Raw genomic sequence first — 15965 nt, forward strand, 5'->3', positions numbered from 1 at the left:
AAAAGATTCTGGTAAATACTACTCGGTGGATTGAATGCTTGTGCAAAATTTCGATCTTCTACGTGCAAAAATAAGCCCGGCAAAAAATCATGAACATAGGCTTCATAAGTGAAAATATATTTTAAAATTATGATGTCATCACCTCCTGTGTCTGGACGCAGGAAGGTGTGAAACCATACGTAATGTCTTCTACAATGCCTCTGGACTTGAAAAACAAAAAACAAACAAACAAAAAAAAAACGGACGAAAAAGCTCAAATAGAAGAGTTATAACGCAATGTACCATGAAACACCCGTATGGTACAAATTGTACCATAGGATCCCCAAAGGGATATACAAAACAAATAGGGACTAAATTTTAGCAAAATGAACAGGTGAAAGTCCTCATTTCTGGTACTTTGTACCACTATATCACGTATCATAGAAAAAGAAAATAGTTGAATAAATAACAATATATACTTAATGTTTCTAATTCTAATATTATTGTTATTCTTTTACAGGATTAATATGAGTGTGAAGCGACTGGGAGCTGCTTTTGGATGTAAAATTAGTAGAGCCAGTTTGGTTGCTTGCGCATCTGCCGTTGCTGCCTCAGCACTAAATCGACCTGTTCGACTTGCTCTACCACAGACAATAAATATGCAGGCAATTGGAAAACGTCATCCATACTACAATCAATATGAAGTGAGCATTTATTATTGAATGTTTTTAGCCTTACATTTACGTGTATTAATGTCTAATTATCATTGATACTTTTGTTGCGATTTTAGACATATTAAAATATAACAAGTTTTTAGATTACACTACACATGGGAAACGCATGACGAGTCATTACAATTCACTTCGTAAACGAATACTTATTAGCTCCCGGTGTAAGCATTCGGAAGATTATATTTTCATTCAAGGTGTATGTATATGTATATGTGGTACTTTATTTCTCGGAAACTACTGGGCAGATATAAACAAAATTTAGCAGTCTGGTAGGCTATTGTCTAGTACATAAAGATCGCTATATTTAATGATCGGGTTTGGTCTGGCACAAACTCGGCTTGGCGTGAATGAAGTACGAGGGCTAGTCAAGAAAGACTTGGACTGATTTTTTCTAGGCAATTTATTATTACTCAGCAACAGGCACATGATCCTTTTCAAAGTAGTCCCCGCCCATTTGAATGCACTTTTTCATTCGAGTCTTCCAGTCCTCAAACACGTGTCGCAGGCCATTCTTTGAGAGGTCCTTCAAAACCGCCTCCGATGCCTTCAGAACCTCGGAATTATCGGAGAAGCGGCGTCCACGCAGTCTGGATTTTAGGGCAGAGAATAGAAAAAAGTCGCACGGTGCGGTAGGCGTCTCCACCATCCTCAAACCTTTGCAACAGCTCCCTGCAAGTCTCCACTCGAACGGCCTTCTGCTCTGGTGTCAGGAGTCGCGGAATCCATCGCGCATACACTCGGCTCATGCGGAGGTGGTCATGCAAAATTTTGAAGGCACTGCCATGAGATATGCGTAGTGCGGCTGCCAGATCGTCGATACTGATGCGTCGATCTTCTTTAACAATGACTGCTGCCGTGTTAATGTTCACCTCAGTAACAGCTGACGCTGATACACCTGGTCCACCAGCTTTCGTGATTGTTATTCGGCCCTCTTTAAACTCTTTGAACCACCAGAACACGGTACTTCGTGGCAGAGCGTCATCTTTGTAGGCTGCTCTCAACATTCCTAGAGTTTCTGTTGCACTTTTCCCCAGGCGATAGCAGAACCGTATAGCTGCAAATTGTTCATCTCGTAATGACTCCATTTCTTCTACAGGCGACTTCTAGAGGCGGCGCAGAACATCACCTGCAATAAAAAGTCGTGGTTACCAAACATGCAATGATTCCTTAACAACATTTTATATATATGCACAGCAAGACCCACCCTACTTGTATGCCAAACTATGAAGCTCCAGCGTTAACAGAACTGCCGGGAAAAAAATCAGTCCAAGTCTTTCTTGACTTGCCCTCGTACTTCGTTTCAGAGTAGCTACTGTACGAATCTGAACGGAATTTGGTGGGCAAGTAACCCATCGTTCGAGGAATAAGAATCTATGGATTTGATAGCGGAACTTGGGCAAGGAAAGGCTCGACTCGACTTGTATATGATACTGTATTTCAAGATAAGTACTGGCTGGTTGTAAATAAGATCTAGTGAGCTTATAACCCATATGTAAGGAATAAAGACCTCGTAAAGAATATTTGGTGGCCTAGCTCGGTCAGGTACAGGCTCTGCTTCGCTCGGCTCGGCTAAAACTGAACGACGGGAACTTCTTAGTTGGGTTCGACGACTGTCTCAACCACGTATTTAAATCTCTTTATTTATTTGTTCATTGTTGTGATTTAACTTACTGTATATGTTACTTTGGCATTTGCCATGGTTTCGAAATTTTCAAATCAAAAGTAAGCTGCTTCTCTGTATAAATGCGTATCTAGTATTTTCTCTTGAATTTATATTGTTCATTCTACTAGAGATTGGTAGTAGTATATATGAGAGGCTCGTGCGAACACGACGGTAAGCGCCACTTCCGACGAAATGAGTAATTAGGTGGAATGGATTGGAATCAAACAAAACAACAGTATGCATGTTATTTTATTTCGCAAATGTGGCACAAGCCAATACATTTGCCATGCATGAATATCGTCGGCGGCAATTCAAAACCTGCTATGTGCATTTTGCAGGAGAAGCGAAAAACAGTATCCTGGTTAGCTTTTTGGCTTTATAAAAGTGATGTTATAAGTAATATTTGATGCTGCACGTAACTGGTACCTTCTCAAGTAACTTGAGAAGGTACCAGTTACGTGCAGCATCAAATATTACTTATAACATCACTTTTATAAAGCCAAAAAGCTAACCAGGATACTGTTTTTCGCTTCTCCTGCAAAATGCACATAGCAGGTTTTGAATTGCCGCCGACGATATGTATAACTTTATTGTCTAGTAACTCGTAAGCTAGAAAACGTTACATACTGTTGTGTTTCCTCGAGGCTCTCATATAAAAAAAAATCCTAATGAAGTATTTAGCATATGCTTGTGTGCATACGTTTTCATCCCATTATCCAAATATCGTCATAAACGTTTTGATGCTTGATATTTTTATTAGGTAGGAGTGTCTGAAAATGGTAAACTTGAATACGTATCAGCTAAGTTGTATGATGAAGTAGGATGGACTGACAACGAGCCTACAATAACCCAAGCAAAGAGGTTATTTCAAAATATGTATGATGCCGCAAGTTGGGAAATTACTGGTTCTACTGTCCTTACAGACAAACCTCAAAACACACCATGCAGATCACCTGGTATGTTCATTTCTCGAAATTTTAGTTACTCCTTTGATGAAAGTTTTTTAAACACATTTGTTTATATAGTTTAGAACAATAATGTTTTTAGTGGTACTTCTTTATAATGATAATATTAGAACCTTCTATAGTGATGTCAAGAGAGTAATTAAAATAATTATTTCAATTTTATCTTTTGCATAAATGTTACGCATCAAACATTTCTGTTTAATACATTGTATTCATATTTAGTAACATTATAGAATTACATATTTTCTTATTTATATAATTCAAGTGTAATAATAATAATAATAATAATAATAATAATAATAATAATAATGTTTGTCGAACCATCAATGTTCTAATTATTTTGCACATATTGGTGATATAAATTCCAGGTACGACAGAGGGTATTGCCAACATTGAGGTCATTATGGACCACGTGGCTGTTGCTCTCAATCTAGACCCAACTGATGTGAGGCTCGCTAATGTACTGACTACAACATCTGAGATGGTGGCTGGACCTAGATACTCCCTCCGAGATGAAAGTCCCATCCCACAAATGATTGAACAAATAAAAACATCATCAAATTATGATGCAAGAAAGGAGAGTATTGATGCATTCAATGCTGTACGTATCTACAGACACTTAGTTGTTTTATTTCCTAGTTAAGGCTACATACAAATTTATGACTCAGATGAAAATTCTTCTACTTTGACAATTATTTATTTTCTAGTTTCTTTTTAATGGCAATGTCGTTGAATCCAAATAGATTGAGATGGAATAGTCAAGAATAAAAGTTCCTTTTCCTTCAATTACATTATTTATAATTTTCATAGCACAGCAATAATTACACTTGATTTTTTTTATGTAGAGAATGACTTAAAATTCTTACGATAAGAATTTGAATTAATAGATATGTATCTCTATTAACTTCTGTGTCTTTATTCGTAGGTATGATTCTAACAAACAGATACGTATACATTGTATTCATTCCTCTTTTTCGTTTTTTTTTTTTAAATGAAAATGTACCAATGTTCTATCAGTGGGTGCGATTAGGGTGCCTTGAAATGAAAAGCTGTTGCTTATGTCCATAGAGTTGAACAAGAAATAAGATTATAATTAAGTTGAATAATTTATATGACATGGTGATAGATGTTGAAAATAAATATGGTGTGATATATTTCATCAATTTAATTGATCTCCCACAAGAATGAAATGAAACCGTTCAAAATGTTCTTTGAGTTTCGATAAGAAAGTTTTCCTCCTAGTTTGATTGTAGTGTGTATATATAAATCTACAAGTAAATTAAGCAACAAGATTACAAGGATTGTCATGAGGGAAGCTGGCTGTGTATTTCGCTATTTCAGTAATATATTATTATGGATACCTCTGAAACTTCAACAAGCAAAAAATTTCGTTTTTCTTTTCTAGGCCAACCGCTGGAAGAAGCGAGGAATTGCCTTGGTTCCAATTCGATATCCGCTGGACTATTCAGGGAATTACAGCTCTTTGGTATCCATTTTTCATGATGATGGAACAGTAGCAGTATCACATGGAGGAATTGAATTTGGACAAGGAACAAATACCAAAGTAAATATTTAAGCTTCTTGAAGATACACAAACCGGTTTAACGTACTTTAAAAAACTGAGATCTTGAACTCAAAGCAAAGTTTGACCCAACTGACGCGAACCTCATATTAAAATTTTACTTTGATAAATTACAAGAGTTGAAATATCTGAATTTTTTATCCATCTCGACCTATTCTATTGTCAGTTTGTTCGCTCAGACTTATTTTTGATTTTAAAAATCCAACCTTTTCAAATGCATTACTCTATCCCCAGTAAAAAAGGCTTCTTTTTATTTAAAGAAAATATACATAGTATGTATTAAACACCTGATCTATTATATTTCCTTAGGTAGCTCAAGTTTGTGCCCATGCTCTTGGAATCCCACTGGATATGGTTAACATCAAGCCCGCTTACAATTTTATATCACCAAATGGCTCTGTGTCATCCGGAAGCCTTACTGGTGATCTGTGCTCTTATGTAAGTATACAATTTACTTTACTTTGAAAATATTAATTAATATGAATTTTACGAATCTTTCAAATGAGGCGCCTAGTATCAAAAGTCGCCAAATCCATTTTCTTTTACGGAAATTGAAAAATGAAATGAAATCTTTGAGTTTTACGTCCCACGCTTATGCCGGTTAGGCTAAAGGAGACGGTGATGATGAGTAATGAATGAAATGGTGGAATGAAGAAAGTGGGAGGAAACGGGAGAACCCCGAGAAAACCCACGCACACGGTGTTTGTCCACCACAAAGTTCACTTGGCGAGGGCTGGGATCGAACCCGGGACCCCAAGCACCAGAGGTGAACGCTCTACCACTGAGCCACCGCGGCCCCTTACGGAAATTGAGTTATGTATCGCTTGTTATAAGGAATTCCACGGAAACAGAATTTTATTTAAAAGCTTAATATTTCATACTAAAAAAAAATCAAATATGGAACTTTGTACGCGTGTATATGGAGCTTCACTGGACGTTTTGCGAGATTACTCGAAACTAAGTGAAATGGATGTTGCTGATTTTGATGCTAGAAGTCTCAAATATAAACTAATACAACTATATGGTATGAAGGTCTAAAAGTGTTTCCTTTGTGAAATGTATTATGGAATAGTATTTATCATATGCTTATCCATGGTAATTGATATTCTTGAAGAAGATATCTAAATACTTTGTTAAATCTTGATCTTAAACAATTTTTTTCAGGCTACTTTGAAATGTTGTGAAACACTATTGAGCCGAATCAATCCGATAAAAGAACAAATGGATAACCCTACCTGGCAAGAACTCATTCAAGAATGTTTCAATCAAGGAGTTGATCTCCATGCTGAATACACGTAAGCGATTATTTACGTTTTAATGAACATTCGCGCTGATAAAATTTAACTTATGCTCTACTATTTTTAAATTTGTGTACCAACAATTTATTTTGTACGATATTTACGAAGTTGCGTGTGCATCTTAAATCATATAGTTGGATAGGACATATGTTGAAGTTTTTCTGCGTATCTATAAATGTTTGAAGCATAAAAGACAATTTGTAATGATTGGATTGTGAGATTCAGTGTTGTATACGAATAATTTTTATTTGTAAGCTATAACTTGTCACATATGTTCTCTGTTTTGTAATTTGGAAACCACGTTAGAAAAATTATTATAAAATTCGTAAATACGATTTTCGTTTATATGATATTCGAATTAGAGTTTATACAGGTAGCATCTTAAATAGGCGGAATTATCTCTTTGATGAGTTACACTTAACACGCAACCAAAAACTAATGTGCGTGAAGATAGGGAAATACACACTGCAAAACCGTATATTCCAGAATGTAAACGAATGTGAGTAGAAATCGCTATAAATAAATGAAAGAAACACAAATTTCCAGGTGTAGACGAAATTCTGGCTGAGTTAATTTTAGCTGGAGGCAAAAAATTGTGGAACAAGATACACGAACTCATTCTCCTTATCTGGAACAAGGAAGAATTGCCTCAAGAGTGGAAAGAATCAATAATTGTTCCAACTCACAAGAAAGGCGACAAAACTGACTGTAATAATTATCGAATCATTTCTCTTTTGTCAACACCTATAAAATCCTTTCAAACATTCTATTAGCGAGATTGACCTTATACGCAGATTGGATTGGAGATTATCAATGTGGATTTCGATGAAATCGATCAAATATTGACCTAATATTTACCATTCGACAAATACTCGAAGAAAGTGGGAATATAATACTCAGGTACATCAACTATTAATTGATTTTAGAAAGGCTTACGACTCGGTTAGGAGAGAAATATTGTACAACATTCTTATAGAATTTGAAATACCAAAAAACCTAATTAAATTAATTAAGATATGTTTAAATGAATCCGAAAGTAAAGTTCGGGTAGGAACTTTTTTTTTGTCCACGAGCTTTCACGTCGAAAATGGCCTGAAATAAGGAGATGCGTGTCGCCATTATTGTTCAACTTTGTTCTGGAATACGTTATAACGAAAATCAAAGATAGCAACCAGGACCTAGAGTTGAATGGTGTTCACCAGGTTATGCCGTACGCTGATAATGTAAATTTAGTAGGGGATGATAGGAAAACAAAAGAAATAGATGCAGAGGTATTATTAGACGCTTGCAGGGACATGGGTTTAGAAGTAAATGCAGAGAAAATTAAATACATGGAAGTTCGTCGGGATCGTAATACGGCAAATTATGGATGCTTTAAAATATCGAACAATACTTTTGATAAGGTGCATACTTTCATATATCTAGAATCAATATTAACAGACGAAAATTATATTCACGAAGAAATTAAATGTCGACTAAAAGCAGGGAATTCGTGTTATTATTCAGTTTAAAATCTCTTGTCGTCGCGAATTCTGTCGAGGAATTTGAAGCTGAAAGTATATAAAACGACAACCATGCCCGTTGTTCTGTATGGTTGCAAAACATGATCACTTACTTTGAGGGAAGAACATAAATAAATTGAAAGTATTTGAGAACAAGATCCTGAGACAAATATTCGGACCCAATTGAAACGGGAATAGGAAATGGCGGAAACTTCATAACGAGGAACTACATAATTTATACGGTTTACCAACATTGTTAAGGTAATCAAGTCTAGGAGGCTCAGGTGGGCAGGTCAGGTAGCCAGGATGGAAGAAAGTAGAAACGCTTTTAAAGTTTTAACTGGAAAACCAACCGGAAGACGATAATTAGGAAGACCTAAGCGCAGATGGGAGGACAATATTAACATGAATCTCGCAGAAAAAGTAATAGAAAATAGAAACTTATCCAGTTGGCTAAGGATAGAAGTCAGTGGAGAGCTTTTGTGAACGCGGCATTGAACCTCCGAGTTCTATAGGCCATATAGTTAATTAGTTTATTTATACAAATGTAAGTAATGTAACACCAGCAAATGGGTTAGAAGTCAAATGAAAACAAAATCTGAAGAAGGCGATTACATATAGCATGATACATAATATAAATGATTCTGTTACTTTTGCTTACTCTAACTAACTAATTAAGTCTATGGCCTACCGATCCCTAAGATTCAATGCTGAAATTACAAAAGCTGTCCGTTGACTTCTGTCTGTAGCCAACAGGATTCAGTTTCTTCTTTGTTTTCCTATTTCTTCTATTTCGATCCCAATATTCTCTTCCTATATGCACCTAGGTGTTTCTAATGTTTTCCTTTTATTAATTTTTATATAATTTGGATTCCAGTTGAAATTTTGAAAACGTTCCTACTTTACTCCATCCCGGCTACATGACCTGCATACCTGAGCCTCCTAGACTTAATGATCCTACCAATGTTAGGTAGGCAGTAAAAATTGTGTATGTCCTTGTTATAGAGTTTCCACCATTTCCCATTTCCATCTCCCTTATTAATCCGAATATTAGTCTCGGGATTTTATTTTCAAACACTTTTAGTTTCCTTTCTTCCCTGAAAGTTATAGACCATGTCTCGGAACCATACAACACAACAGGAAAAATATACTTTTATATATGGTAAGCTTCAAATTCTTTTCAGAATTCACAAAGACAAATAAAAACACGAATTCCCTGCTTTCAGTTGACAATTAATTCCGTTGTAGGCTTTACCTGTTAACGTTGACCCAGATCTCTTAATATCCTCTTTGTCGAACATATTACTTGATATTTTAAGGTATTCATAATTTGCAGTATTGTGGTTATGGCAAATGTCCATGTATTATTTTTCTCCACAGTTACCTCTACACCTATGTGATTGCAGGCGTTTAATAAAACCTCTATATTTTATTCTAATCTCATCATATAATCCCCTATCAGATTATCATAATCATCATGAGCTACGACCTGGTGAGTGCCATTCAAGTCGAAACCTGGTTGCTATCTTTAATTTTTGATATGGAGTATTCCAGAGGAAAATTGAATAATAATGACGATAACGCATCCCCTTGATTCAGGCCATTCTCGAAGTGAATTCTCGTGTTCAAGTAATTCTTTACTCGCAAATCTTATTTTGATTTGTGTTTGAGGCCGAAAGAAGGCTATACGAATTAGTTTACCAAAATTTTGAATTTGTGATATATCACTTTTTTTCACTCGGTTTCCAATCATAATTTCCATTATTATTTTAATTTAGAATTTAGGCAAAAGAAATATTGTTGATGTTTCCAATTTTGTAATGCTCAATAAATTTGGAATTTTGATAAATATTCACTTATGCGAACTCGCAAGAAATATTTCCAAGTCTTGCGTTGTTTGCATCTGAAGTTATAATGTAAATGTTTCTGTTTGAGATGGCACACAGATAACTTATTATTTTTTCCGATGTCTAAATTTTACTGATGAGTGTGTGAAGATGACACAATATTTAGAAACTTCATGATTCTATAAATTCATTGGAAAATTTAGTATAAGTTGCAATGTTGTTAAGCTTCCAATGTTACACATGTAAAGAGAATCATTGGAAAATGGCTCTAAGAGTATGTATGTTAATGTTTATGAATTTTGTTCAATGTGTTTAAGTAGATACATAATTTGATGTAATTTTACTTTTAGGTACTCAGCAAGAAAAGACGTTGATGTTAAACCGTACGACATCTGGGGAGTAGCAGTTGTTGAAGTAGAAGTTGATATTCTAACAGGAGAACGCAATGTAAGAGCCTCGTTTCTCAAACAAGAAATAATTTGAAATTTGTATTTTACAGTTATAATTTGTACTCGGTTTAACAATTTATCATTTCAAGTATTTGTATACACCATAATATGGTAATGGTTAGTTTTGCATAATCTTTTGCTCAAGTATGAGGGGGTTAGGACACGAAAGCCTTTTTTGGGTACGCCACTCTGAAATAGGAGTTAGTATTTAAAGTGAGATGTGAATAACTGTGCGGAAAAATGAAAATTTTCTTTATTACGTCCCACGATTACGCCGTGTACGCTGAAAGAGACGGATGATTAATGAAAGTGAATAATTATGAAAGAATTGGTGAATTTATAATGTGGGAAGAAACGGGATAACCCAAGTGTATTTACAGACACGATGTTTTCCATCACGAACCCACATGGCATCCAAGCAAACCAGGAACTATTCGCAGAAGAGTTCAACGCTGTACCACTGAACCACCGTGCCTCCGTACAACTACTCGTGTTTAAATTCGATGCTAGACACAACAGGAACTGAAATTTGGACCACCTGTACAGAAGCATATACATTATCCATGCGGCCGCGAAGGGGCACTGTGAGAAGTTTGGTACATGCCAATACAGTCTCAATAATAAAAAAATAGCTTACATCCTATTGGGCTTTCTAAACCAGTGAGGCTGCATTCCTTCCGAAACAATTCTAGAGACCATGCGTACCATTGAGATTGAATGAACCACTTAGTCGTAAGTTCTAAATAAATAATTGTTTATCAGCCAAAGTAGATGAGTCTCGAACTGAATTTATAATAACTTTTTATAATCCATTTTCTTCTATCTCATTACTAAACATAAAGCACTGTTGTTTTCTCTTAGGCAAATTTAGTGATTATCTATACTAAGACATATCTCTTGTGACTAAAGTTTCCAGAAAAGTCTGTTCTGTCTTGCTTGAAACTATCCTCAGATGTACAACATTTGTTTAGTGTTTTGTGAAGAATTATTGTTATAAACGAACTGTAAATACCATTTACGAATATCTATATAAAGTTGACAATGGCTACCAAAAAAAAGCACAAGGTTCCGTATACTGTCGTATCATATTGATTTTTTCTTTCATTTACTGTTGAGGCAATTTAATTACAACAATCTTTAATTTGGAAATATAAAAGTGAGGCAAAATATATTCTTACATACGTTTTTTTTAAAAATTCAAATTAATATGCAAATTAATTACTTTGTAGCTTATTCGTGCGGACTTGTTGGAGGATGTTGGAAGAAGCTTGAGTCCACTTGTTGATGTCGGTCAAGTTGAAGGAGGATTTATAATGGGAATGAGCTATTGGCTTAATGAGGAACTGATTTTCGATCCAGATACTGGAAGGTTACTCACAAATAGATCATGGGTAAGTTATATGGAAAGTCTACAAGTGTTACTGAAATACTTACAATACGTTAATGGTATTCGAATTTATATATATCGTATCCAATTTATAATGTCGAATTAAAAAAAAATGTTAATATTTAATGTATTGATGGAGCAAGTTTGCCTGCTTAGAAATATGTAATCACTTTTGAAATATTCAGTATTTTTACTCACTAATTACAAAATGATATGTCATTAAGATAGAAGCTGTAGTGACATTGGTTTTAAATTACAATAGTATTGACTATTACTTGCAGTTTTGATAAACTGATATATTTAGAAATACGCTTGTTTGAGTAGAATGACATTGAAAAACATTTTTAAACAATTGTAAAAGTGACAGTGTTGTTTTTTTTTTATCTAGGAATACAAACCATTTACTGCCAAGGACATTCCACTAGATTATAGAGTGTCTTTCTCGCTAAATACTATAAATCCCTATGGTGTTCTTGGATCTAAAGGTGAGAACTTATTCTAGAAGAGTAAGTATGAACACTGGTAATACATTTCCAAATCTACTGCGTAACAATTGATATAAATTACACCTGTAACCTGTTCCTTAAATTTATTACATATTTTTCTAAAATAATACTAATGGCAAAAAAATCTGAGTTAAGGTTTGCATTAATGATTTTTAGTATGGAAATTTAAAGTTTTGGCATTTTTATTGGTAACTGAAAACATGTAGAATATTTATAAATTAGAGCTCATTTAAAACATTTCTGAAAGTTGAAACATTCATTTTAGTTTTCAGCTTTGCATTGTTATTTTCCCAATAATATTTATTTCACCAGTAAAACAGACGTTTTTTGTTTTCACTTTAAATTCGGGTACCACATAAACTTTAAAATAATGTTTGTGAGAAATATGCATGTTATCTAAATTATTTAGTTGATTAAATTTCGTCTCTCTTTTATGTGCTGTTCAGAAATGTATGTCATGAGTGAAACAAATTGTAGATATATGAAAGGAAAACAGGAAAACTATTTGTAATTTACATGTAAGTTGTTCACTTATTTCTATATGTTATTATTTTGTGTACGTAGCAACTGGAGAACCTTCACTTTGCATGGCAATTGTGGCATTCCTAGCTGTCAAGAATGCTTTGTATGCTGCAAGAAAAGATGCTGGAACTCCTGGCTGGTTTGCAATGAGTAAGTATTACAGTAATATTATAATTCACTGAATAATTTTTGTAATATATTTTAGTTGGGTTCTCTGAGCACCGACGCCATATGAGACGTGGACCTGCTTCTTAGTGAGAAATCCAAAGTAGATGACCTTCTGCCGGTCTTCCACGAAGAAGACGCATGCGTTTAACGAGGCATCTTAATATACATTTCTATTCAGATTAATAGCATTCGGAACAGCAAAAGGGAATACTGAATATTGAACAATACCAGCATGTTGTTTCCGGTCGTAATTGTTTTATGAAAGTCTCAGATCACTAACAATTTAGTAACAAGTTAAACTCATGCGTATCCTTTTCAATAAAATTGCTGATAATTTGTTATTTTGATATTTTTTTGTATGTTCTTGTGCGTAATTGATTACATTTTGTGTGGGAAGTATAGAACGACCTAATACTTAATTTATCCTGGCAAATAATATTTAATAAATAAGAAATGTGTATTATCTATCGATTAACTCAGATATAACATTACGGAAAAATAGTTTCTTTCCTTAGTCGTACTCTTGTAAATTATGATGATTATTATTACCTGCAGATATGCCAATTCTTTCTTTGTACGGAAACTATAAAGCTTAATGAATACAGAACCAAAATTTCGAACATTGTAGAACTTATCACATTTCCTCTTTTTAAAGCGTAATTTTTGGAAACTGCAACAAGTTTTCGCTCATCTTCGATAAGCAGTTTATATACCAACTTCTGCATATTCAACTTAAGCAAAACTTCACATTAGATAATTTCTGAATAGAAAATCGTAAATTTAAATAGGCTATTATAAAAATACTGTCTTTTTCCATTGCATGGAGAAATTATCGAAAACGTAGGGACTTACAAGGAAATCTTACGACTAGCCTAAAGTGTCGCAAATGGATGTTACAAAATATACTAACTCTGATTTTAAATTTTACAGAGGCTCCAGCTACCCCTGAAAGGACTTTTCTCTCCAGTTTAACCGATAGAAGCCAATTCTTAATTTAAGATTTGTACTGCTAAAGAGGCTGGAAAGCATCATGAAGAGAAAAAAAGAGCATTTCAAAACTGAAAAATGATAATTCACTTATTTGGTGTCGGTAAACGATAAAATTCATTCCATAAATTCATATATCGATGATTGTTAACTATAATGTTCATTTATCAAGAATGTTTTAGAGTTGGTTATTATAGGATTATAATTAAGCAACAGTATTTTTTTAGTGGTGGTTAACTGAAATTGGTAATGGTGAACTAAAATATACACTTGACTATGTTGAATTTTTGAGCAATTGTTAATTTGAACATTCATGTAACAAAATTGATCTTTCTGTAGATGGTTTACTGTAATAAATTTAAACTGAAGTATGAATAAATTGAAAATTTCAACCAATATTTGAATTATTATTGCAAGACATAAGAGGTTTCTAACATCATCACTACCAATTCATGTTCTAGATATTTCTTTATGGAAATATAAAAGGAACAGCATATGTGGCCAGACCTATCTGTTAAAAGAGAAAACACAAGAAGGAAATCAGAAAAAATCATGGTAATGGAGTCAGTACAAGCGTCTGTAAATATTTATTCTAACGTATTATCCTCTACCCAAGCCGTTGTTACTGTTGTGTACCATAGAACAATAATTGTGATAAAGGTCTTGAATATAAATAAATAGTGATAGAAATTAGTTCAAGCTATTGCTTACAGTGTTTATAATATGGAAGTAAACCTATGTGCATGACTAGATTTTCTTGGAAAATTATTTCCAGAAGGGATTTGCATGACCTCGAGCACTCAGAACCACAGGAAAGTGTGCTTAGAATATAAAGGAAGCAAATTAGCCCAAGTGGTAATTCCTGCTGCCGACCATCCTGACTAGGGTTTTCCAGGGTTTCCCCTCAGTCCTACCAGGCAACTGCCGGGATGGTACCTACTAAAACAGGCCCTGGCCAATACCTTCCCAAATCCTCTTCATTGTGTTGTTGTTGTTATATATCCAGTATAAAATGGCTTGTGAACTGTATCTGGTGATTGTTAAATAAATAAATAAAACCACTCATCTGAAAAACAATGGCATCATCTATTCTCATACAAAGCTGCGTGTCTTACCACCATAGTTATTTGAATGATCATCTACGCGAGGTGTAAGAGAGGAACTTTGGTAACGGCAGGAAACAAATGTATATATATATATATATATATATATATATATATATATATATATATATATATATATATATATATATATATATATATATATATTGCAATGTCGGTACCGGTTGTTATATTTCCCTCTGCTTAAAATAATTATGCTATCTGAATAACATCTGAATAACAAACTTTTCTACTGACCTGCTGATGTTGCGCCGCTACTCAGTCCTCAAAGTCCAGGTGTGGGATTTGAATAAACTGGTCAAAGCAAAGTGGAACAGAGGAACAAAACAAAATGCACATGTGACTAAAGCCACTTTTTAACATTGGATAGCACTTCTTCATCCAAACAATCCAATATCAAACGCTATATTATGGGGAAGCAGTCAGATTCTTGTTGCTTTTTTGGGTTTAGTTTGACGACGTGCCCAACGGTGGTGACTGCGGATCCATGCAGAATATTGAAATTACGAAATTGTTTGAATTCGCCGATATTATGCCTGTGGTACCACAACCTCGTCCTTTATTTGGTTTCAATAAACATGCCATTACCTGTAACTATACAAAAATATTTTCTGAAAGCAATCTTAAATATTGGAGTTACAGATTAGCGAATTACCAGAAATAAGTGAAAATAGTGGTTTATTATTATGTGAGATTTTGTTAAAAAAATATATAGAACAGAACCTAGCGTAATCTTATGTAATTTCTGTATTATGTTTAATTAAGTGCAAAGGTGGAATTCATGAAAAAATCCAGCGTGTTTTAACTATTACTTCAGATTGGCAATATACTTTTAAAACACTTCTGGATGAATTTATTACATCATTAGTTAGTATGGAATTTTATAATAGAAGAATATAGGGTAATGGGTGAAAATGAATCTCTTGTAATCTTTATTCGTGAAAAGGAAGTAGTTTAACGTTTGTTAGATATGCCAAGTCATGAATTTTGTCATGTAATTGATAATTTAGTTGCACCTGAGATATGGGATCTTTTACTTTTAACAAATTTACTGTGAAAGAATTTATGGAAACTGCTGAAAATTACGAAATGAATCGTCAATGTACTCCCGATTATAATAAAATTATTAAAATTTAATACAGTAATAGTAATACTAACCAAACGATCCCGAAGGGAGGTTGAAATTATATTCAGTCAGTAAGGACAAGATGGAACATATATGGCTTAAATACACATACTTAGCAAAGGTGTAAACACA

At 34.1% G+C, this 15965-nt stretch overlaps 1 protein-coding gene across 1 annotated transcript in view; it reads left to right on the forward strand.

Annotated features, from left to right (window-relative positions):
• Positions 1 to 13982, forward strand: part of LOC145688274 (uncharacterized) — a 38730-nt gene extending 24748 nt beyond the window's left edge. Inside the window, exons 17-27 of the mRNA XM_081762270.1 lie at positions 500 to 683; positions 3134 to 3329; positions 3707 to 3939; positions 4744 to 4902; positions 5230 to 5358; positions 6085 to 6215; positions 9918 to 10014; positions 11246 to 11407; positions 11792 to 11888; positions 12474 to 12581; positions 13530 to 13982. Coding sequence (XP_081618396.1) covers positions 500 to 683; positions 3134 to 3329; positions 3707 to 3939; positions 4744 to 4902; positions 5230 to 5358; positions 6085 to 6215; positions 9918 to 10014; positions 11246 to 11407; positions 11792 to 11888; positions 12474 to 12581; positions 13530 to 13597 — 1564 coding nt within the window. The 3' untranslated portion in view covers positions 13598 to 13982. The remainder of the gene's footprint in view (positions 1 to 499; positions 684 to 3133; positions 3330 to 3706; positions 3940 to 4743; positions 4903 to 5229; positions 5359 to 6084; positions 6216 to 9917; positions 10015 to 11245; positions 11408 to 11791; positions 11889 to 12473; positions 12582 to 13529) is intronic.
• Positions 13983 to 15965: the final 1983 nt, after the last annotated feature.

This window comes from Thermobia domestica, chromosome 6, assembly GCF_964235325.1.
Source record: "Thermobia domestica chromosome 6, izTheDome1.hap1.1, whole genome shotgun sequence".
In the NCBI taxonomy this organism is placed as follows: Eukaryota; Metazoa; Arthropoda; class Insecta; order Zygentoma; family Lepismatidae; genus Thermobia; species Thermobia domestica.